The 23,653-nt window shown below is 35.6% G+C and overlaps 1 protein-coding gene across 1 annotated transcript in view; it reads left to right on the top strand.

Moving 5' to 3' along the window:
- LRP1B (LDL receptor related protein 1B) overlaps window positions 1-23,653 on the top strand; it is a 498,089-nt gene that overhangs the window by 346,252 nt on the left and 128,184 nt on the right. The window contains exons 36-43 of the mRNA XM_058421333.1: window positions 1,634-1,768; window positions 2,572-2,701; window positions 5,283-5,409; window positions 5,564-5,715; window positions 5,994-6,118; window positions 9,112-9,483; window positions 20,448-20,637; window positions 22,068-22,272. Of these exons, the coding sequence (XP_058277316.1) occupies window positions 1,634-1,768; window positions 2,572-2,701; window positions 5,283-5,409; window positions 5,564-5,715; window positions 5,994-6,118; window positions 9,112-9,483; window positions 20,448-20,637; window positions 22,068-22,272 (1,436 nt within the window). The remainder of the gene's footprint in view (window positions 1-1,633; window positions 1,769-2,571; window positions 2,702-5,282; window positions 5,410-5,563; window positions 5,716-5,993; window positions 6,119-9,111; window positions 9,484-20,447; window positions 20,638-22,067; window positions 22,273-23,653) is intronic.

Below are 23,653 nucleotides of genomic sequence, written 5' to 3' on the forward strand. Positions count from 1 at the left end.
AGCTTTCAATTGCATTTCAGCTTCAAAAACAGCTGTTTTTTCTCATTTTGGTACTTTATATTGAATTTTATAAATTTGTTTCTAAAACCTACATTCATCAAATATGATTCAGAAAGCAAGTTGGAGGTGGTTTCAGATGTCATCTTGTTTTATTTTCCACTTAGTGAGTGCTGCTTTCATTTCACCCTAATTGGGAAGGATTCCCAAATTTTGCTGTTATCTCAGTAATTTAGGTATGCAAAGTGGATAAAATATATTTGCATATGCTAGTAGTACAGTATATCATAATTAAAAGTCTAATGAGAGTGTTTTTTGCAGACATGAACAAGCTAGACATGATGCATACATCTTTTTTCTCCCTGTGTTTTGATACTTTTAAATTTTAATTAGCAAATAAGTAGCAAAATGCATGCCTCTCATATTTGTTTTGTCTGCTTGAAGTCAGAATTGTCATTTGTTTAATTGGTGGTGGGGTAAGATTCTTGAGCATACCAATATTATATGGTCACAAATAACTCTCTTATTTTATAAATATATCTGTCAATCTATACAACTATTTACACACAAATGCATATCTATAGATACGTATATATAGAGAGAGAGATAAAATATTTCTATCTATTTGTATAGGTGATATTTCTATGCTGTATATAGAAATATATATTCTACAAATGCACTCACACTATTATGGAATTAAAAGAAGATTTACAAAGCATGAAAAAAAAATGAAGTAACAAATATTATTTAATATCTCTCTGCAAAGCATGTCACTCAGGAGGTCATCAGCTCATTACTTTGCCAGCAGAATGTTGGTTTCAGCTTGTTTACAGAACCCTGTCAGTGAAACTAGAGACAGTTCTGCTTGAGGGATGTTCTCGCTTTCTTTGCTCCACCTCTTTTTTGAGATTATGATGTGCCACAGAGCGGAGTTTGTGTCTGTGCGTGGGCCACTTCAAATCCTGTGTCTGGCTGTTGAGTCTAAATGGTCAAAGTTGTCCCTTTTTTCCACTTAGTGGACAATCACTGCAGCAGAAAGGCTGGGAGGACAGCTGAGATGTCTTGAAACACCAAACAAAAAGACTGTTATTGGAAGCTTGTCAGGATATTTAAAATAAAAGTTGACATGTGGATGGAATATATTTTTTTATTCTTTTGTCAGCATATCACTCTCAAATGTCACTTTTTTATTTCCCTAGTTTTTTGGGGTTTTTTTCTTACACTGTTAAAATTCAATATGTCTGATTACTGAAGAAAAAGACTGTATAAGCAATTTTACGCTGTAGCTTTCCAGACTCCTAAATATTTTGGGATGGTGTCAGACAAAATAGTATGTTTTTGAAGCATTTATTCCATTAGGGAAAAGGTAAATTGTGATTTTTAACAGAAGTAATAGCGTCCATCTGCTGTCATAGCCCTATTGTGCTACATGTGGTGTACTAAACAACCTAGAATTGTGACAGAATTATTTTAAACAAAATTTAAGAAAAGGAAAAGGAATGAGGCATTAAATTGATAATTTTGAAACTTAATGAACATTAATAAAGTTGTAACTGGCAATATTTACCACTGCTAGTGCAGATACTTGGACTGAAGTAAGTGAATTAATCTGAGAACCGCTGCATGTGTTTTATAGGAAATGATACGATCTATTGGACAGACATGGGTTTCAACAAGATCAGCAGAGCTAAGCGAGACCAAACCTGGAAAGAAGACATTGTCACCAATGGTTTGGGGCGGGTTGAAGGCATTGCAGTGGACTGGATAGCAGGTAGGTCTGAGCCCGCTCCAGGACTTGTCATCATTTCTGAGAGAACGCACTTGCCTCTTCAGCACAAGGTGAAATAACTTTGGTTTCCCTTCAGCTCCAATTTCTTATACTGTAAATGTCTGGAAATTACTTATATATATATGTAGGATGGCACTTCTTAGATGGACAGTGTCAATACAAATTTATGCTATAAAAAGGCTGGATAGGACTATAAATTAAAAATGTAACACCTATGCAAATGAAAATATAGCAGCCAGTTTCTGGTTCTGACTTAAACACTTTCCAAGTAGTATTTTGTCGGATTATGCCCCTTTCTGACCCAGAGACAGGGCAAATAAAAGGTGTTTTAAAAACTCTTATTCTATTTTCAGTCTCATGTGAAGGCTGAGACAATACAGATGTTGTAATTCATGCCATCATAATCAGAAGCCAACTATTTCCTAATTACAAGACATTATGAGTGTTTCTTAGCCTATCAGCGTTTGCCACACAATGCTGTAAATGCCTTAACATCTAAAACTGCCCCTTGTAGGTCCTACTACAATGCATCTTTCATAGTTCTGTTTTGCCAAAGTAGATGGCTTTATTTGCAAAGCCATCCTTTAAAACTTGGTTTTAGTTCTGTTCCTCTCAGCAATGTCTGTCATATTCCATAACATTTCTAAGTCAGCATTTTTTATCTCAGAGTTTGCATACAAATTCATATTATGTCAGCCTTCTGTCAGGCTTTAAGAACTCTCAACAAATCCATTTCCCACAGTCTTTCCTTCATGCCGTGACTTTGTGGGATTTTTTTTCCCCAGGTAACATTTACTGGACTGACCATGGCTTCAACCTGATCGAGGTGGCGCGGCTGAACGGCTCGTTCCGCTACGTGGTGATCTCCCAGGGGCTGGACCAGCCACGCTCTATCGCGGTACACCCAGAGAAAGGGTAACATGTTATTCCTAACGTACACGGAGCTTTTGCCTTGCTCTCTGTATCCATAGCATTCCGTAAGTTGGCTGAAAAATACTTCTGGTTTTCTAAGGAAACCGTTTCAGCTGAAGGTTAGAGGTTGCTTGGAAGCGTGCTTCAATCTGAAGTGGACAGCAAATCCAGGGAAGCCACATCAGCTGATGAAGGACTTTATGATGAAGTCACAGAGCAGTGTAATCCTTGGAAGTTACAAACTCCAGGATCGTGTAACATCCCAGTGGAGATGTTACATGCAGAGAAAGTGGACAGGGTATAGCTGAAAGTCATGTGAGATAAAGGTTGTGGAGTGGAGAGTAAGCGTTGGCAAAAGTGACATCTGTGTTCACCCAGGTGATTTTGGAGGGCAGGGACTACCCTGCAGTATTGACAGAAATAGGAAATGTACCATCCCCTTCCACCTCCAGAACTTCTTGTGGAATCCCCATCCCTGGAGTTGTTCAAGGCCAGGCTGGACGGGGCTCTGAGTAACCTGGCCTAGTGGAAGGCGTCCCTGCCCACGGCACAGGGGTTGTTTAGGATACTCAAGAAGATTTAGAGGAACACAGATTACTGTTTTACTTGTCTGGTAGAATGGTGCACCTTCTGCAAAGGAAGGAAAGCTTCATCTCTTTAATAATATTGTGCCCCAAGATGATAACTTGAGATATCTCCTCTCAGTTCCTCCAGGAGAAGCACTAGGGAAGTACAGGCCTGCCTTTCTGCCCAAAGATTAAGGCCTTTTTGCCCTTTGTATTATTGTTAAATATTTTCCTCTTTTTGAGGTAAAACTTTCAAAGGTGTTCTTCCCTCCCCTTACCCTGATTTCACATTCTGCATTTGTCTGGAAGCTGGAGGTGACAGCTGTAAGAATAGAGAAGAAAATAGCAGTTATCAGAGCTCATTGCATCTGCCAGTTATGCCAAGATGGGAAGCAGGCAGCATTCAGCTGGCTGGTGACATTATTTATGGTCACTGATGAAAAAGTGAGGAATGTGCAGCCCAACAAAAGGGCGTCTTTGTCCCCCATCAGGTGTATTTATTCATATAATATTTTTTGGCAGCTATCTATGATCTTCTTTGGAGGATTTTAGATTCATTTAACCTGCTAATTATGGGTTGGTTTTAGGAATGTTTGAGTATATTGAATGTCTTCTTTCTTGTGGTCAACATTTAGTTCGTATCCTGTATTAAGCCAGTCTCAAATAACCCTCTGACCAGACGCCTGAGAAAAATTTCGGTTCTGTTTAGAGGTGCTGTTAATAATCTGGTTAAAATTGCATTAAACTTATGTAGTCATTGTTAAAATCCAGCTGATTAATACTACCTATTTTGGCAATCCTCAACATATTTTTAAATTAACTCAGGCTGCAGTTCAGTTTCCTAGTCTCCATGAGTTTTGTCATTAGTATAAATGGTATTGTTTGTTATATCAAGAATTATGAGAACAGATTCATTTTTCCTGGAGCCAGAAAGCTCTACAATGAGAGCCAAAGTGGGTTGTTTCGGAAGCTGAATTTGATGAGCAAATTATAGGATTCATAATTTTTTTCACCCTTATCACATTATTATCCCTCATTATTTCACATATCTGTAGTCATCTAGTCAAATACTGCTGCTTAACAGCAGATTGGAGTAGTGTCGTCACCAGACACAGAGCAGAACTGTTTAGTAATGCCCAGAAGGTTTTGTAATCTTTAAAAACCAACTAACACATACATTCCACACAGATGAAAGTGTTGGAGAATGGTTTTGTGTGTTCTGTTGCATTTATGTACAGCATGTTACTAAAGAAAGTTTTAGTTTTCCATGAATATTTGTTATGAAAAGCTTTCTTCTTTGGGCAACTAGTAATATTTTAGCTCTCAACTGTTATATTAGATATTTCTTCCTCAGAATATATGTTTGTGTGTTTCTAATATATTTTAACGCAGATATACACACATACATTTATATATGTAGATATCCCCACAAAGTAATGGAAGTGCTCGGTGTAAATTTTTTGGCCCCGTTTTGCTAAACCTGAAGCAACAGACTGAGAAGTTTATCAAGGTAGAAGTTTGATAAAACATCTTATCCCAAACGAGTGATGCAACTGTGGCACTGAGTATACAGGAGCATGAGATTAGATAAGTAAGATTCAGATTATTCCCATGAGGCATTTGGCAGAATTTGAAAAATGTTTTCTTCTCAAATAAGGTCCCCTTGCTCTACCATTCCCCACACTGCTTCTCGCTACTTCTTATCTAAAGCATTTTTAAATTAGGCATCCCTTGCATTATCACAGCATTTGTTAGTCATTAGATGCAAGAGCTTCTGTTCCAGAAATTTTTTTTAACTTGCTTTTTATTTTCCCCCAAACACAAAGCTGAATTCTTTAAGGAATAGAATCGCATAGGACTAATGGATACAACTTTAAAAATTTCTTCATATATATAATTTGAAAACAATATCTTAACTAAGTGTCCAATAAACAAGTATTATGGTACGTTTAATTTCTTAAGACTATTTAGAGACATTTTGTTTGCAATTTTAATTGGTGATTTCTACAACGTTCTAGGTATTTATTTTGGACAGAGTGGGGACAGACCCCTTGCATAGGCAGAGCACACTTGGATGGCTCTGAGAAGGTCGTCCTTGTGAGCCTGGGGATTGCGTGGCCTAACGGGATTTCCATCGATTATGAGGTTGGTTGCTCTGTCTTCCAGCACACCTTAAAATGTGCAGTGTTTGTTACGTTTCATTAAAACCAGCTGGTGTTCCACCTTGATGTAATTTTAATAACTCTTAATTAAATACTTGGACAAGCCTGTTGACGTTTCCTTTGAAATTAATCTTTAGGAAAATAAATTGTATTGGTGTGATGCTCGTACCGACAAGATAGAAAGAATTGACCTTGAGAGTGGAGGGAATCGAGAGATTGTGCTCTCAGGGAGCAATGTGGATATGTTTTCAGTTGCTGTGTTCGGAGCTTACATCTACTGGTCTGACAGGTAATTTATTTTCATAAGTATTTTAAATCTCCAAACGTTATTTCGGTGCAAGGTGCCTCACCTTTGTAGGATTAGCCGTCCCTTAGCAAGGTCACAGGCGCGATCGCGGAATCCCGCGCAGTTTCCAAGGAGAGGGAGTTGTGAAAGATAAAAAGTGCCTTAGATGAGAGTAGGCTTCTCCACCTCCTGTTTAGCGAACTCTCCACTGCTCTTCAGTCATTTGTTCGGTGTGAATTAGTTGAGGATTGTTGATGAGACATCTTCAACTTTTTTGGCAGAGCACATGCAAATGGCTCTATTAGAAGAGGCCACAAGAATGAGGCCACGGATGCTGTGACCATGAGGACTGGCCTTGGAATAAACCTGAAGGAAGTGAAAGTCTTTAATAGAGCACGAGAGAAAGGTTGGCTGTTCTTAAGGATGCTATTGGTTGTTTTAATATCACCTGCTACTTTTTCTGTATATTAAAGAGCATTCCAAAAATTAAGTAATCAATGATTTTATCACCACTTTTTACTCTTGAAGGTTTTTTTTGTTTTAAACTAAAATTAATGTGCTAAAGAAAACAAATAGTACAAATCCTACTGAAATTCTTCAGCGTGTTTCAAAGAGAAAACCCAAAACCAAAACACTTCCTATCATTCCAGGTTTAATGGTTTTTGTTTTATTTTTCTTAAAAGTTAATCTTAGGATTGAGAGAACTTGAACTCAGGATTGAGAGACCTTGAACTGTGCTTTACAAAGCAGTAATTTCAGGCAGTTTGAGATTTCTGTTGGAAAGAAAACCAGATTTTTTTTCTTAATAGAAATTCCCATCCTCTGCATCTCAATATTTATTTGCTGACATTACTTGGGTTTGAGTCTCTTTTTTTTTTTATTTTTCTCCTGTTGAAAGAGACCTTGAAAATAATCATATTTCTTTTATATTCAATTAGTTTAGCAAACTCAAGAGCCAAAAGTTATTATAGACTCTCTGTGATTTATGGTATTGATGGCTAAACTTTATTCTCCACTACCTGACTAAGAATAATCTTGCTATTTAACTGCCTTTTTACCTCTAAAATTCTGGTTTTGACAAGACCTTGAAAAACTTGTTTTACTGAGGAAAATTGGTTAGATGTGTATGATGATTTCAAAAGAATGACACTTTCCTCAGTAAAAACTGCTACTGGGTAATCCAGACAAAATTTTCTAGAAATATACTCAAAAAAAGAGGAAAAAAAAAGAATGTTAACACTATTATATATAAAGTTTTTAATAGGAACATATTTCTAGTGTTGGTAGCACTCAAAATTTGTTTTAATCACAGTATTATCTATCCAAAGACTCTTTTTCTTCTCCATAAATCTCTCCTAAAATACTGCATTAAATGTGACATGTTAAATAAATCTCTGTTTTGAAATTAAACTTATTTACAAATTAATAAAATTCTTTTTTAAAAATTCTAAATATTTTTGAGAAAAAATAATTTGCAAACATATATGCATAATAATTTTTACTTTTGATTTCTGCATGCAATTTCAGAGCATCATATTTTGCAGATAAAAATAAATCCACACGAAAATCCATTTCTTTTAACTAGGCTGGAAATTGTTAATGTCTGCTGTCTTGGAAGGGCTTTATATTATAAATTAGGAAAATAGAACAGTGGGATAAAACAATTCTTCATGTGTAGTTTTTGTTGATGGATTTGTAGACTTGATCACATAAGGTGTAGGAGAAATGGTTACTGAGGCTAAAAATCTACTGATGTTAGTTTGAAAAACATACCTGAATGATTTTTTAATACGCTTTTCAAATTTCACTAGGGTACAAATGGTTAATGTCATTGGGAGGGGAAGTCAGTGAGCCAGAAGGACAAAAGGGAAAAAAACAGGTGAAAAATATTTTTGGAATGTTTTTCTATCTCACACTATTTTATATATATATATATATATATAGTTTAAGTTTATTGAACTAGAAGCAGTTAACTCTTTAAAAAATCACAGTGTAACTAAATAGTTTCCTGACTTTTGTTATCAAAACAACCCCCCAAACAAAGAACCCCAACACCCCAATGAGCTGTGCTGATTGTGATTAGTGCTTTTTTTCCAAACATCTGTTTTACCCTTTCTGATTAATCCATCCTGCAGTGGGACTTGAAAGATTCCCATCCTTCAGTGCAATTTTACAGGTGTGCCAGGACATGCCCTGATTACCCTGGATTCAGAACTGGACATTTTTAGAGAGCTGGTGAGCCATGGAAGCATTGAAGTTTTCCAAGAGATTTTAGAAGCTCGAGGATCTATTTCACATATTTTTTTTCTTTACTTCTCCACCTTTCATCCTTCCAAACAGATATTAACTTTTCTAGCCTAATAAAAGTTTTAAAGTATCTTTTAAGAAAGTGGGATGTAAAAATGTGTGTAGCTGAATCTCCTCATGTTTTACATAACTCCAGAGGGCTGTCTCATGGAACTTTTCCTAGGAGAACAAAATTAAATATTTCTGCTTTAAATAACAAGTTACCTCTCATCTGCCATGATTTTTTTTCTTAAAAGGATTTTCAGCTTGAAATGTATCAGTTAAAGAATTCAATCAACAGTACCTTCAGACACTACATCTTCCCCAACAATTACAGTTTTGTACCCAAAAACATTCTATTTAAATGTTTTATTCACCTTCATTTTTTGGAAAACTTTCAGAAATGGGAAAATTACTATACTGAAAGGGCAGAGTTGTTAGGTGGAATGGGCTGTCAGAAACAGAACCTGAATTATCTCAACTAGCTATAATAGTAATCCGTAGATAATCCAAAATAAAAAAGAAAAGACAAATAGTTCCCAATTACTGATGATTACCGTTATTTTAACTATTACTTACAACAAGTGTAGTTACTAATTTGACAGTGATTCCTTAATGGTGTGCAATTGTCAGGGAGTAAGTTTTTGAAGTCAGGTTTTAAATTAAATTAGAACAAAATGCTAGGAAATGTCTTCATTAAAAACAGAGAGCTGGATTCACAGTTTTTTACCAGTCAATAAGTGCATATTTAATTTGGTAGAAAATGTCTTACAGCAGTACTGTATTCTGATGGTAGCTAAATTTGACTTTTTGCCAGTAACAGGTGTTTTAAAAAAAATTTAAAGCTCAAAACACTTGAAATGCTTTTTAAGTCTTCAGCTGGTTTTGGAAGAATAACCCATTTTCTTTTTCTATTAATAAAATACGTACCATTGTGAATTGAAAAGGACATTCATTGTATATGCTCATTAATTGTATTCTTTAAAATTATCTTTCATTGTGGTTAAAAGTTGCATTATTTACTATTTTGGCCTTTTGTTTTCCTAAATTCTTTCTAAGTTAACTAAGTATATTTTTATTTATAAAAGACGGGGTTTATTTTGTTTTTCCCAGGTACCAATGTCTGTGCCAAGAACAACGGCGGGTGCCACCAGCTCTGCCTTTATCGCGGGAACGCGCGGAGAGCCTGTGCCTGCGCTCACGGGTACCTGGCGGAGGATGGGATCAGCTGCCTCAGGCACGAGGGTTACCTGCTCTACTCGGGAAGGACAATATTAAAAAGCATCCACCTTTCAGATGAGACCAACCTGAATTCTCCAGTGAGGCCCTATGAAAACCCGGAGTACTTCAAAAATGTGATAGCGCTGGCCTTCGACTACAGCCTGAAGGGAAGGGGCACCAATCGCATATTCTTCAGTGATGCCCACTATGGAAACATCCAAGTCATCAAAGACAACTGGGCTGGCAGAAAAGTGCTAATTGAAAGTAAGTAAAAAAAAAAACCAACCTATATTTCCCCAAAATGCCGGTTTTATTTCAATAAACTTTATTGAGTGAAAAGTTGGTGATTGCTTGGCTTTATAGAGTAAAAAAGTCAGCGATATTTTACAGTAATTTTTATATTTTATCCCTGTAAGATGCATTTAAACATTAACCACTTCAAAATAGTTTGTTTTGAAATGGGTTTACGAGGTGTGAAGCATATTACTAGAAAACAGAAGTGATGGTGGCAATGCTTAATTTATATTACTGTGATTTTAGGAGCTTTACTGTTGAAACAAAACCTCACTGTGCATTGCTTGGAAATGGAACTATTTGATTGGGGTTTTTTTTCTAGTTAGTGAGGGTGAAGTATCTGTGTCCATTTCCCAGTATAAAATACTAGGACCTTTTTTTTTCCAACCTACAGAACTCTTTGGTTTTAATAGAGGCTTACTTGGCAATGTACTTATTCATTCCTCATGTTTATTATGCCTTCATTCATCAGAATAGTGGGAGAAATTTCATAAAATATGACCTGCTCCTAGCCTTTGAAACTTGAAGCTTGGCACTACTATCAAAAAATTTCTGCCAGCATCTTCACCAAAGTCTTCAGGATAAGACAAACTATATTTTTCATCTGAGGTCTCAATAAAATCTCAATGTCCGTCAATAAAATGTTTATCAACCAAGTCTGACATAACTGTAATACAAGGTGTATGTAGGAATGTACCAGGTTTGTCATGGGAAAATCTGAATTTGAGGAAAATCTGAATGTAAATACATAAGGATTACATCCTTAATGGTAACATCCATAAATCTATGTGACAAAAGTGTTGATTGTAAAAACGTCTGCTGTCTTTCATTTCTGTTCTACTTAACTTTTTTCTAAAATATGCAACAAACCACATTCATCTGTAGTCAGTTATCTGATGAAGATATTTAATTTGTTTGTTCCCTCATCCTTTTTCAGTACTGTCTGGGGTTTTTTTTGAAGGCTGCAATTTCATTGTTTTCAATTTAAACAGTTCAATTGTTTTCCAAAATTTCCAAAGTTCTATGTAGTATTTGTTCCTTAAGATGTGGATAAATCTCATACAAATTTCTGTTTATGCTGTGTTGTCTAAATTTAACTTTTTTCTTGGGTCAGTTCAATAACAAGACCAAAGAGTGATGAGGAAAAATGGAAGTTTGTTTGATGTATCATCACCTTTATGCTGTTGCATGTTAATGGGAATATATTTTGGAACAGAAAAAAGTTAAACAGCTGCAAACTAACAAAATACTATTCCACAAGTAACATCGGGTAGTTGTTGTATGTTCTACCTCTGCACTGAGGTTCTGTGGAGTCATTTGTGGTTATGAAGGCAGTTGGCTCTAATGCAAGGAAAAGCATTTTAAATTGCTTTAAATTGAAAGAGGGCAGATTTAGGTGAGATATAAGAAAGAAATTCTTCCCTGTGAGGGTGGGGAGGCCCTGGCACAGGGTGCCCAGAGAAACTGTGGCTGCTCCTGGATCCCTGGAAGTGTCCAAGGCCAGGCTGGACAGGGCTTGGAGCAACCTTGGACAGTGGAAGGTGTCCCTGCCCGTGGCAGGTGTGGAATGGGATGAGCTTTTAAGGTCTCTTCCAACACACACCGTTCTGTGATTACATGTGATACGAGGTGTTTAGGTTTTTATAGATTTCCTATGTGTGGCTACCTTAGAGGAATTTATGACATCTGTATTGAGATATGTTAGAGATAAACTAAGCAATGTTGTCAGGATATTCCCATTACTCCCAGAAGAGCATTAAACCCAGGGCTTCGGAGCTGAGCTTAGCAGCACAAGAGAGGAAGAAATGGGCGGTGATGACGTGGAAGCACAATTTTAGCTCTGGTTTTATAAGAAGAGATTAAAAGTATTATATGAAAAGCCACTGGAATTTTCAACATTTAAAACAGACAAAGAGGAGGAATAAATACTGGGGAAGCACTAATGCAGATAGGAATTGGTTTTTAAAAGAACAATAAAGTATTCTTCATTACTTCATAATAGGTTGCTCTACAAGAGCTAAAGACATTCCATAAAGCATAGCTGGGAATTATAGTTTTAAGAAATTGTTAGGAAGTCTTTCTACTTGCAGTTTAATATGCCAGATTTCATTTTTTATTGGCAGAGTCAGCACTCTGAATAATTGAATGTCAGATGAAATTTTGTGTCCTTGTGGAAGCGTTCACTGGACATGCTTGGGATGTGCATGTGAACTATGGCATTTTGTAGAAATACTTCTGTAGAAATGCTTCTTTGTAAGTGAGAAGGGATACGACATACATAAATATGTTTATTGCTCTCTTTCACGTGTTTTAAGCCGCTTCAGTTTATGTTGAGTCATTCTTTTTCAGCTGATATTTTTGTAGCCTTCCATCCCACAGTCTGCATGTGATTTTCCTCTCACTGTAAACAGCAGACAGTTCATGAGGATGCTTGGTATAGTGGAGGTATTTATTCAACCTCCACCTGCAAGGAGAAAAGCAGTGGCAAGATTGGTTGACACCACTAATTCCATTCACTGGAAGATGTAAAATTCCAAAGTTTTCTTATTTCCACATTAAGAATCTGTGATCTAGATATCATTCAGCTGAGAGATTTCACTAATAATGTTTCCTTGCAGGATTGAAAAATAACATATTTTACATTAATTTTGTTATTTTTCCTCCAAAATTTTTAGAATGCATCTGTAGGAGGTTTTCCTTTATTAGGAAGAGATTCAAAACCACTGTGGAAATAACCTAGTGTGCTTATATCAGTTCCACACCCTTTTTCTGCTTCATTAAGTTGAAGCCTACAAATAGTGCAAACCTTTACTCAGTAATTGACTTTCATAGAGGAAATAGGTTATGATACATCCAAGGCATTGTTGTCCCAGATTTTTCGTTCACTGAATGTATATCTGCTCATAAGGGATCTATTATCAGATGGATCTCTCCCTCCCTGAAATCAGATGTGCTGCTCAAATCTAATAGATCCATGAACTTTTCTGCACACTAAAAACACTTAAGACACATAGAGCTCTCTGTTAAACAGGTTTCCAGCTCACTAAAAACAGATTTACAACTCACGAGCAACCCATTATCTAACATGTTTTTAGCTCACTGAGAACAGATTTACTACCCAGAAACAACCCATTATCTAACATGTTTCCAGTTCACTGAAAACAGATTTACAACCCATACGCAAGCTATTATCTAACACAGTTCCAACTCACTGAATATTGATTTAGAATTCATAAACAACCCATTATCTGACAAATTTTCACCTCACTGAACAGATTTGCAACTCATAAACAACCCATTAGCTAACACGTTTTCGGCTCAGGGAAAGTAGATTTACAGCACATAAACAACTTTATCTAACTTGTTCCAGTTCACTAAAAACAGATTCAAAACTCACCAAGATTCCTGTACCTGGTGGGGTCCTGTCTCCAGCAGGAAGGAACAATGACAACAACAAGAAGAAACCAGGATGTGCGCAGAGTGCCATGCCTTTATTAACACATTTATTATAATTTGTGTAATGTAGGTGGTTTTTTGAGGGGATTTTCATATCACCAAACCATCCTTCAGTCAATCAGCAGCAGATTTTTTTTCCTATAGTAACTTTATCAAGTTAATCCTTATTCCCACTTTTTAACAATTTACCTTGTTCTTGCCTCTGATTTCCCACAAATGATCTTTTGGCTGATCTAAGTTGTTGCAAAGCTATTGTTTATACAAAGATGCCTTTTTAGAAGTTAACATTTCTGTTTCTAGGCTATATTAGTGCTTTTTTAATTACTTTATCACAGGGAGAAGTTTGGAGTAATATATTCACTCCCCAAAGCCTGCTCCAGTGTGTCTGCAGAAAAGCAGTGCATTGTCTCAGTAGGTTTAATACAGTGGTACAACTGTAGACAGAAAACCAATGAACGAGTTAAAAATTACAGTAGAAAAAAGGTGGAGGCAAGGAAAAACAAACAAAAAATCAAATGAGAAAGAGAGAAAAGTATGAAGATGAGGTACACTCAGTGAGCCGTTTTTTCTCTTGCCTGTGTAAACAATGGTACTGAGACATTTTGCCCGTGTAGTGTCTTTCACAGCACAAAAAGGAAATGTTATGTGAAGAAAACACTCCTGTTTTGAACCTGAGGCACTCATGTCCAAGGAACACAAAAATCTTTTCAATGCTAGCATAAAGTGTCAGATCCTGTGATGTATTTTAAGGCTTTTTACAGTCTGAACCTTTTAAAGGTGTTCCAATGTGTGCTACTATTCTTCCAAACTAAATAGGGTCCAATTTAACTGTCAGAAAGGCATTTATGTTCCCATTTCTCTTACAGAGCATTACATTTTGTACATTGTATGAGATCCCTTTAGTTCTGGAGCTTTCTTCTCCAGGAAAGAACTTTTTAATCTGTTAAAAATAAATACTTGAATATTGTCACTTTTCATTTCATAAATGAGTGGAGTTCATGATACTTGTGTGTGTTGGAATACAGGTCCAGTGGTTTTCACTTCTGAAAGGAAAGAAAGTGAGAAGCTGTACTTAAGTCTAGGATATTTAATTAGCAAAATATTTTATTATTGCAATGCCAACACTGTAAGAGGAAAACAGAGTCTGGTTTGTCAGTGTCATTTGTTTCTGTATGTTGCTGCATATTAAAAAATCAGACAATCACAGACTGTTTTAGTTGGAAAGGACTTTTAAGATCATCTTGTTCCAAGATCCTGCCAGGGCAGGGATACCTTCCACTGGACTGAGATTAGTGGGTAAAATCTATGAGTTGCTGTTGTAAGTGGATGAATTTTACTAATTCTATATTTATTATTATTATTTTTATTTTATTTTAGAAATGTGCATTCCTGCACACTTCATGCTTTGTCTAGGTGTTCCTGGTGTGAAACTCTGAAATATGTTCACGTTGGGAACTGACTCACACAGATCTTTTAGTTTGGGATGTCCTGAGCATTCCCAACCTCATTAGTGAGGAAAGGTGTTCCTGCCTATTGCACTTGAAACTGCTCATGAAGAATTAACAATGTTTGTTACTTATTCATTAATACTTTAAACATTGCCCTTACATTTATACTGATGTACTCATTTGCTATTTTCTTCTATCAACAGATGTGATTTAGTTGCATAAAATGTAAAACTGTGTTTGGTGAACTGTTGGGAAGAAGCTGCAGAGGAACATCCCTTTAATTTTATTGGTTTGTTCCAAAGGGTAATGTGGTCTAGCAAATATTATTAGATTGTGAGGCTTTACTAGGCTATTCTGTCATTAATGCCTCAAACAGCTCTTTTTCAGCAGCAACAATAAAAATGTGTGATTATATATTTTATTACCATATTAGGATAGTCATGATATTGTTTTGTAGGTGGTAAGGGTGAAGAGTTTTGGGGTTTTTTTAGAGTGCACATGTAATGCCTAAAAACATAATGTGCGCTCCTGTAATTAGGAAAGCATTTCTTCCATGAAAATTGTTGAGATGTTTAATAATCTAGTAAAACACTTCCATCTCTGTGTGTTACCTTTCCACTCCAGATCTCCTTCTGCTTTTAAATCTTCTTTTATATGGATACGTTTAACTACATTGAAGTTAGGATATCATAACACTTGCTAACTAGTAATGATTTGTTGAAACATCCTAGGAATGTTCCAGTTATACAAAATAATAGTGGTTTTCTAAAATGTTGAGTTCCCTGCATTTTCTTGAGTTTGTGATGTATCATTAGTCCTTTGCTACATTATTCCTGCTGACCCTAAGACAATCCCTAAATTTATTAAAGGAGTAAATTATATCTCAGATAATGAAGGATATATCTCTGAGTTATATAATTGCAGGTGTGCATCTCTGTTATTCCTTGGTAAATAACCAGGGAACATTTGAGGAAGGGCTATATCCATTTTCTGGAAAAAAGTTAATTGGAGATGGGTATAGATTTTGTCATATAAAGCTGTTCATTGTTTTGGCAGACACCAAATTTTTTGCTACATGTCAGATTTCAGTATTACACTTTCCACAAAAATTACCCCAAAAGAGTGAGCGTTTTTTTCCTGCATTTAGAATAGTCTTATATTTCTTTATATCATTCACAGCAAATGTTTATTCTTCCCAATATTGTCTCAGGAAGTTTGAAGGAGTAATAAGGTTGCATCCATGGCGATGTTTGTAGTGTCTTGGATTTAAGCTAATTGTTACCTTGAAGAACCAAAGCCTTTGTTCATGCTGTCTTACTGTATTTCATAAACTTTTATCAGCATTTCATAATCTATTTATTGCATTTAGTCATCTTTTATTAAATGTTTTTTAATCATTTAGTACTCTTTTATAGCTTATAGTATGGGTTTATTTTTTCAAGATAGAGAAAAATGGGGCAGATGTTTGCTCATCCTTGGTATAATTTTAGCAAACTTCACATCTGCTCTGAAACTAAATTATGTTCTCAGGCTAAATAAAATGATGTCATAATCAGTTATTACAGTTTATTATAAACATAGTTCTGATTTTCAAACTATTGTTTAACAAAAGGCTTTCTGGTTCTCAAAGAGCCAAGCGAAGGTGAGGATTATGTAAAGTTCTGATCGTGCAGTCAGTGAGAGATGTGAAAATCAGCGCTTTGCTTCAGGTGCCTCGTTGCTCGTGAGGCTTTGCTTTCACCCAGGTCAAACAGTCACCATCGGTTACCTGTCACCACAATCCTACACAAACAGAGGGACAGAAACCACGACCCCCTCCTGCGACCGGTCTGCTGGAACAATCCACGGGCTGAATCCTGAGAGGGAAATGGCAAAAGCCAAGACAGAGAATGAGCCTTAAAGCCATCTCCAATGTTGTGATATCAAAGTGCTGTTTATGCTCAGTTTTATTACTTTGATGGCTTTTCAGTGTTCAAAAAATGATAATGTTGACAGTTGTTCTTGCTTTACATCATTGTTAAAGAGAAGGAGTTGGTTAAAATAGGAAATTGAAGGAACAAGGTGATGGAAGCGGTACAACTGGAAAAGTTCTGACTGTAAATTTTCTAGACAGTTTTGAAACAGAATAGGTAAAAATCTTGGAAAAGGAGAACTGATTATGACATCATGTGTGTGTGTATATATATAACCATATTCAACTATTTTTGGTAAATTTAAACTTTGCCCTTTTCGTATTTTTATTTTCTGGTTGCATTAATAAGGGAGCGTATTCTGAGTTCCTCAGTTATTGATTTGTTGCTTGCCTGTTCCCCGCGAAAGTCAGATGAAGATCAGCATGGCAATATTTATAGGCTGCATCTCATCTGTGGGATGCAATCTATCTTCGTTAACTTCAGTAAAAGTGATAGATAGCATTTGGCAGTGTAATGATGTGATCACTCTGGCATTGCCTTTGTAAATCATAGGCTGTTGCATTCTCTTGTGTAGATATTTAATCAGTTATACACCCCATTACTGATTTAATTCAGAATGTCAGTGGCAGGTGAATAATGTGAGTATTTGTATATTAATATCATATTGTATTAATGTTCTTTTCATTTAAGTATGCTATTCATGTGAAAATCATAAACTGTTGCTTCATGGCTAGAATAAATTTAATCAGTGCTGTAGGCATCTAATGCCATCAGTGTTTTAATTCAATATGTCAGTGTAACAAATGGGATTCTTTTCATTTCCAGTTTCTTTATGCTTTACCAATTCAGAATATTATATGGTGCTGCAAAAAATATGAAGCTTAGAGTAAACAAATTGCTAATTTTCAACTTGTCAGTGGCTTTTGGGACTAAATCCCTTAAGTGTAGCCCCAGAGAAGATGAATACATATTTCTGATGTATTTTCTAGTAACTGAGTATATAATGATAAATTAAGGAAAAAAGTGCTCTAGAATATTCTTTAAAGGGGCATGCAATAAGGAAATATAAAATAATATCTATGCAGATCAGTAATGATATAACACTATATTTAGGAATCTTCTCCAATGTCCTGTCTTTGGAAATATAAATTTGCTGAAATGTTTTAGTTTCTAGGAACAGCCTAAAGTCCAGAGGATCATTTCTAGGATAAATCTGTCCTTGGTCACTGTTTTATCACTGATAAAAAGATTTACAGGAATTTGGAGAGTCATCAACAACTAAACAAACAAAAATACCCAAATAAACAATAAACCAAACAAAAAACCCAGCAAGCAAACAAACTTAATCTAGAAACATACAAATTAGCAAAAAAGTGCACTGCTGGCACATCCAGGTCACACCACATACTAGCAAGAACAGTTACTTGTGTTATCCATTGTAAGAAATTATCTAAAAGTCTATCACTCTCTAAATCTTCTGCCCTTGACTTTAAAACCACCTTATTTATAGATTTCTGAAGCTGATCAATGAGTCACTTCTGTATTGGTGGAGTTGTCAATTCCATAAGTACAGAATGTGATAAAATGAAAAGTTTATTAGCAAATAAAAGAGTGTGCCTGGTGTAAATCCTTCAGAATTAATGATTTTGGTGGAGTTAAGAAAATCCACTTGGTGTGTTTGCAGCAGTTAATTTTCTTTTTAATTATTTTTTTTCCTTGTCTTGTAGCAATTGAATTCCTCTGATTAATTTTTTTGTAAGAGCATATTTTTTTACTCTGAGTTTTTCTGCTTCAATAATTTATGAAACAATTGTCATCTACAGATCTTTCACCTGAACCTTATCTTTGAAACATTTTATAGATTGCCCTCTTTTAGTTCTGCTCCCCTGAGAACACAAGTATGTATGGCAAAATTTTTTCGCAAAACTGCGTATTTTTCGTGTTTTATTAAAACATTTTTCATCGGTGTGCTAAAGGTTTCCTTGTCTCCATGCATGCCATAACCTTCCATGAAGCTGTTTTCTAAAAATTCAGAAGTTACCGTTTTATAAAGAGTAACTTGGAATGCAACATTCTTCTGTCACCATTCATCTAATCATGGAACTGCAGTATGATGTAAGAAGAGGAAATTTGTTTTCTGATACCTGTGGGAAAACTGAGTTTTCCTCTTTAGGACAGAAATTACTCATAAAACAACAAATCTGGTGTTGAAGAGCACTTTTATCCCTGTAGTTGTGTTTTAGTTGATCACATCTTGCTGTGACAGGAACAACATCATTATTTCTTGTCTGCTACAGAACAGTTTTGGACTATGTTCTATAATCAGTTTACTCTCAAATTTCTTGACAGATTCAGACAGGAAACAAAACTAAACTTGATAGAAATTCAAGAGGTTACAGCAGGATTTTTTTTTTTTTTTTTTCTGTCATCTTACAAATGAAGAGTAATGAATGGTTTCATGGTTTGTTCATTACAAATGCAGTGTAGAATTGGTCAGAAAATGTCAATACTGCTGTCATTTTTTAATGGAATCACAGAATTTCTTGGTTGGAAGGGACCCACAAGGACCATCAATACCAAGTTGTGATTGCACATAGGGAAACTTGATAGTTAAAACATATATCTAAGAACATTTGTTTTAGTTTAGGGCATTTTATGTAGTTGAGAATTTAGATTCAGCATATAATTTTAATGGAAATCTCTGTCACGGTATTTGAAAGAATTGATTATCTGTTGCTGATTTCTAAAACCTTCACTATATTTCAATATTTTGAGTTACTTGTAGGTGAGATTAAGGTACATGGGGTTTGTTTCATAAATTCTGTTTCATAAGCAGGCAAACTATTTTTTACACCTATCCCTTTAAGGGATATCCCACCTCCTTTTAAGAAGTAGTGTCACCTCTTTTTTTAAAAGTGTCATCTCTTTTTTCTTTTTTTTTTTTCTTTTTTTTTTTTTTTTTTTTTTTTTGGTGGATTTTTCTTGAATAAGTAATTGTTACTTCTCTCACAAACTGTGACATCAGAAGATGGCCAAATGCCTTAACAAGAAAAATACAAAAGGCTGATAAATCATTATTGGTCTCCTAGTTTTGATTTATTTGCCTCGAAGTTTTGGTTCAGTGTTTGCTCTTTCAAAGTGATCAAACTCTTGTTGGGACTTTTTGTTCTGTATATATGATTTGCATAGTAAAAATTACATCTTTTCAGCAAGCTGCATGTAAATGGTAATAGCCAACATAATGTAATTCTAATTATATTTCTAGATTTTTGCCTTCTGTAGCTCATTAATAAGCTGCATGAACCTTCTGGTCTAAAAATATTTGTTTCTAGCAAAATAATAAGTGAAGTTATCAACATACATATTTCTGTAGTAATTCACAAATAGTGGTAGGAAATAATTATTCCTATTTCTCACAGTCTGCCACTTTTATATATTGGGATTAAATACAATTTATCTTTTCAGGACATTAAATATATGTTTTAGTTGCTTATTAATATATTTTTTTCCTAGTTCAGTTTTTTGTGTTGAATGAATGAGTGTGGTGTCATGGCTTATTAAAATTATATATTGATGCTGAGACCTTCAGAGTTGGTATTTTTTCAGTAATTTTCAGGTGTTTAGCAAAAGCCAATACAGTTGTCAACCACAGGGTACTTTGATCCCTATTAACGTGTCACTGCTACAAAATACACTGAGAGACGGTGCTAAATAATACAACTATTGAAAAAATGACAAGACTTGGTTTAAATTATATTTGAAGATGAGACTAAATAATTACTGTCTTGAATAAATGTTTGTTATTTCTAATGTATTATCTGGAGACACTGTAGTGGTAATATCAGTTCAATGATGGTTAGAATTGATAAATATAGTAAAGTGTTATTAACAGTGGTCTTGCCCTCTATGTTGTTTTAATTTAAATTTATGAAAAGAAAATGATAAGGTTTTTGATGACAATAAAAATAAACAGCAGAAATGATAAAAATAATTGCAGAGTCAGTCAGCTGAAATGGCTGAACCCTGCGAGTCTGCAGGATCAGCACCGAGGAACAATGAAACCCAGCGTCCCGTTGGCAGGAGTTTGATTTGCTCTGTCTGTCACCGTACCTTGCAGATGTCGGGTCCGTGGAGGGCCTGGCTTATCACAGAGCTTGGGACACTCTGTACTGGACCAGCTCCACCACGTCCTCCATCACCAGGCACACGGTGGACCAGCGGCGCCGCGGGGCGTTCAACCGCGAGGCCGTGATCACCATGGCTGAGGACGACCATCCCCACGTGCTGGCCCTGGATGAATGCCAAAAGTAGGTGTTACGTCTCTCATACAAATCCGAATTCTTGCCCGGCGTCAAACAATGCTTCTTTATTTTAATCGACCAATATTGCTGAACCCTACGGAGGTTGATTAGATTTCTCCATTTAGGAGACAAATGTTAACACTTTTTATTGTTAGTTTTCATTGTCTTCTTCTTATGAAGGAGTTGCAGAAGTAAGATTCAATATTTTATATGTTTTTATGTCTCAGGTCAAATAATCATTGAGCTTTCATGGAATGTTAAAAGAATTTGAGCTGCTTTTCTTAAGAGCGAGCTAAATGCACATTCTTGAGTGGTCGTTTTCTCAGATGTGTCACTCTTACTGCTTAAGTTTAAAAAAAATTCCAAAATTAATCTAAGCACTTACAAAAAGAAGTCTGGGTTTCTTGTGTGCAAAACAGAGGCCCATGTGTTTATCACAGAAATCAGTATTCTGTAAAAGTATGTAACAATGGACACAATCCTGCAAAGAAGTCTAACTTAGTTTCTTCCCTCTCAAAATACTGTGTTAGTGAGAGGATTTTTATTTTATTTCCGCATCTTACATATTTGAGGTACTTTAATTTTCTCTGTTAATTCTAGGAGAAAGGCAACCTGCTTTTTCTGCTTCTTGTAACTGTCTCTCTCTTTTGGGGAAGTTGGGGAACATTTCTGCCATATTAAATTCTATTTTTTAATTTGTGGTGGCCGAATGTACAAAGCTGCGTGAATAGTGGAGGATATTTCCATGTACGACTTCATGTCCTGTTAATGCAAATCAAGAGTTTATGCTGCATTGTAAAACACAATTCCCAGGGTCTCATCAATAAACCCCCTAAGCTCTGATGGACGTTGCAGTGAGAGGAGGAGGGGCAGGTTCTATGAATTAGAATTCCATCAGCAGCCTGATCCATAACATTTTCTGTCATTGTGAACAGCAACAAGGGGCTGACTGAGCCTCCTGTAGAGCACATTAAGGTCCTTTTCTTCCCATTTTCCACCCTCTGCACACCAGTCCTTGAGTGTGCGGAGAGTTCTGTCACTGCTCTAATATGGGAGAAGCTGCAGATTAATTTCACTGCTAATATTACTAATGCACGCATTAGCAGAATTCAGTTTATATCATTGCACAGCTTGTATCTCTCTCTAATGGTAAATTACTACAGAGACAAGATCAGGATTGAACAGATCTGTAAGAGAAAAAACTGTACTCCTATACAAATTAATGAACAGGAAACTTCTATAATTTATATACATAATTTATTTGTGGGCTGCTACATTTTCTTATTCACTATTGATTATCACAATTATTTATAGATGCCATTCAGAATTGTTTATGAAGTAGTTTGTGGGGTTTTTTTCTCTGTTGTTCATTTCATAGAGAATTAAATTATAAAATGTATCTTATGGTTTTGTTTGGTTTTTTGATTTTAATACAGCCTAATGTTTTGGACTAACTGGAACGAGCAGCTCCCGAGCATCATGAGATCCACCCTGTCAGGCAAAAATGCCCAGGTTATCATTAGCACTGATATTCTGACACCAAATGGACTCACCATTGACCACAGGGCAGAGAAACTTTACTTTTCAGATGGCAGCTTGGGAAAAATTGAGAGGTGTGAATACGATGGATCACAAAGATATGTAAGTAAAACAAAAGTCCTGTACATACTCATTTTATGTTTCTTTGCATTTATTAGCATCTTCAGAGTGAAATTGTTACAGAAATATTAATAATTGCCTAATTTTCTCCTAGTATTAGTTGTATATTAGGCTTTTAACTCTGTTAAAATACAAATAATGTTCAGTTTGCTCAAAATGTCTTTGGTGTAACGCTTGAGCATTGCTCAACAAATCTTATTTCTAATATTTTCTAACTATACGTTTTCAGATACTGAACTGTTCTCCATTGCTCTTTCATCATAATGTATTTTGGTCCTTGAACACTCTTTCAGTTTCAGCTCCAGCAGATCTTTTGCTAGCAATATGCTGAAGGCAGTTCTGCTTTTGTTACTTCTTTAGTACTACATTTCTCGTATTTCATGAAATCTTCATTTCAGGGACTTTGTAACTCCCGGAGTTCAGGATATAATGAATTAAGGGCATGTTCTGGCTTGTGTTGAATTCCCAGCTTTACAAGAGATCACATCATCTGCACATCATCTCACTTTGATATCTATTAACATTTAAAAAATTCTTCATATGCAATACATGAGCTTTGAAATATTTTTTTTTTTTTTTAAATGAAAATTGTATGTTTTATTGGAATCTTATCCAGAAGTTCCCCACACTGTTTTTAGTGGGTTTTGTTGTTGTTGTTGTTTTGTGGGGGGGTTTTTTGGGTTTGTTTGTTTGTTTGGTTTTGGGTGGTTTGTTTGTTTGTTTGTTTTTGGTTTTGTTTTGTTTTGTTTTGTTTTGTTTTGTTTTTTTCCCCAGAAAAAAAAGAGAGACAGGCTTGTAAGAGCAGAACTGAAGTGCAGTCAGCATGGATAGGCATGTGCTTTTTCATTTTGTTTTCCTTTTATAAAAATTAACCACAGCTCAATAATGCTTTCAGATGCAGTAACTCTGTCAGACACTTGGCAAACCAACCAAATGGATTCTGAAGTTTTCAGTCTCTGACTATATACTTATTAACACAAAAGACAAGTACAAGGTAATTAGCAGGTTGTGATTAAATAGTTTAACTTCATGAGGTATAACATAATAGGCCTCACAGACATGAAGTAGGACATTATGCCACTTAGTTACAGAAACCATCACTAAAATACTACGTTTTTATTCAGGTCTTTGGCTTTCACTTTGCAGTAGCAAGAAGAAGAAGAAAATTCAGTTTTCTCAGCAATTGAGGATCGAAACTTCCAATTTTTCTGAGTACCTTGCCTCTTGGTTTGGCTTTATGACAATTTCCCTCTTCTTCTCCATTGCAGTAAACAAAAAACCTCCTGAACACGAGGATCTGAGTCCAGCACCCTCTTCTGAAGGGTTTTTGGGAGCACTAGAGTGTTACCCCAATACCTGCTGT

This window comes from Hirundo rustica, chromosome 7, assembly GCF_015227805.2.
Source record: "Hirundo rustica isolate bHirRus1 chromosome 7, bHirRus1.pri.v3, whole genome shotgun sequence".
NCBI classification, from domain to species: domain Eukaryota; kingdom Metazoa; phylum Chordata; class Aves; order Passeriformes; family Hirundinidae; genus Hirundo; species Hirundo rustica.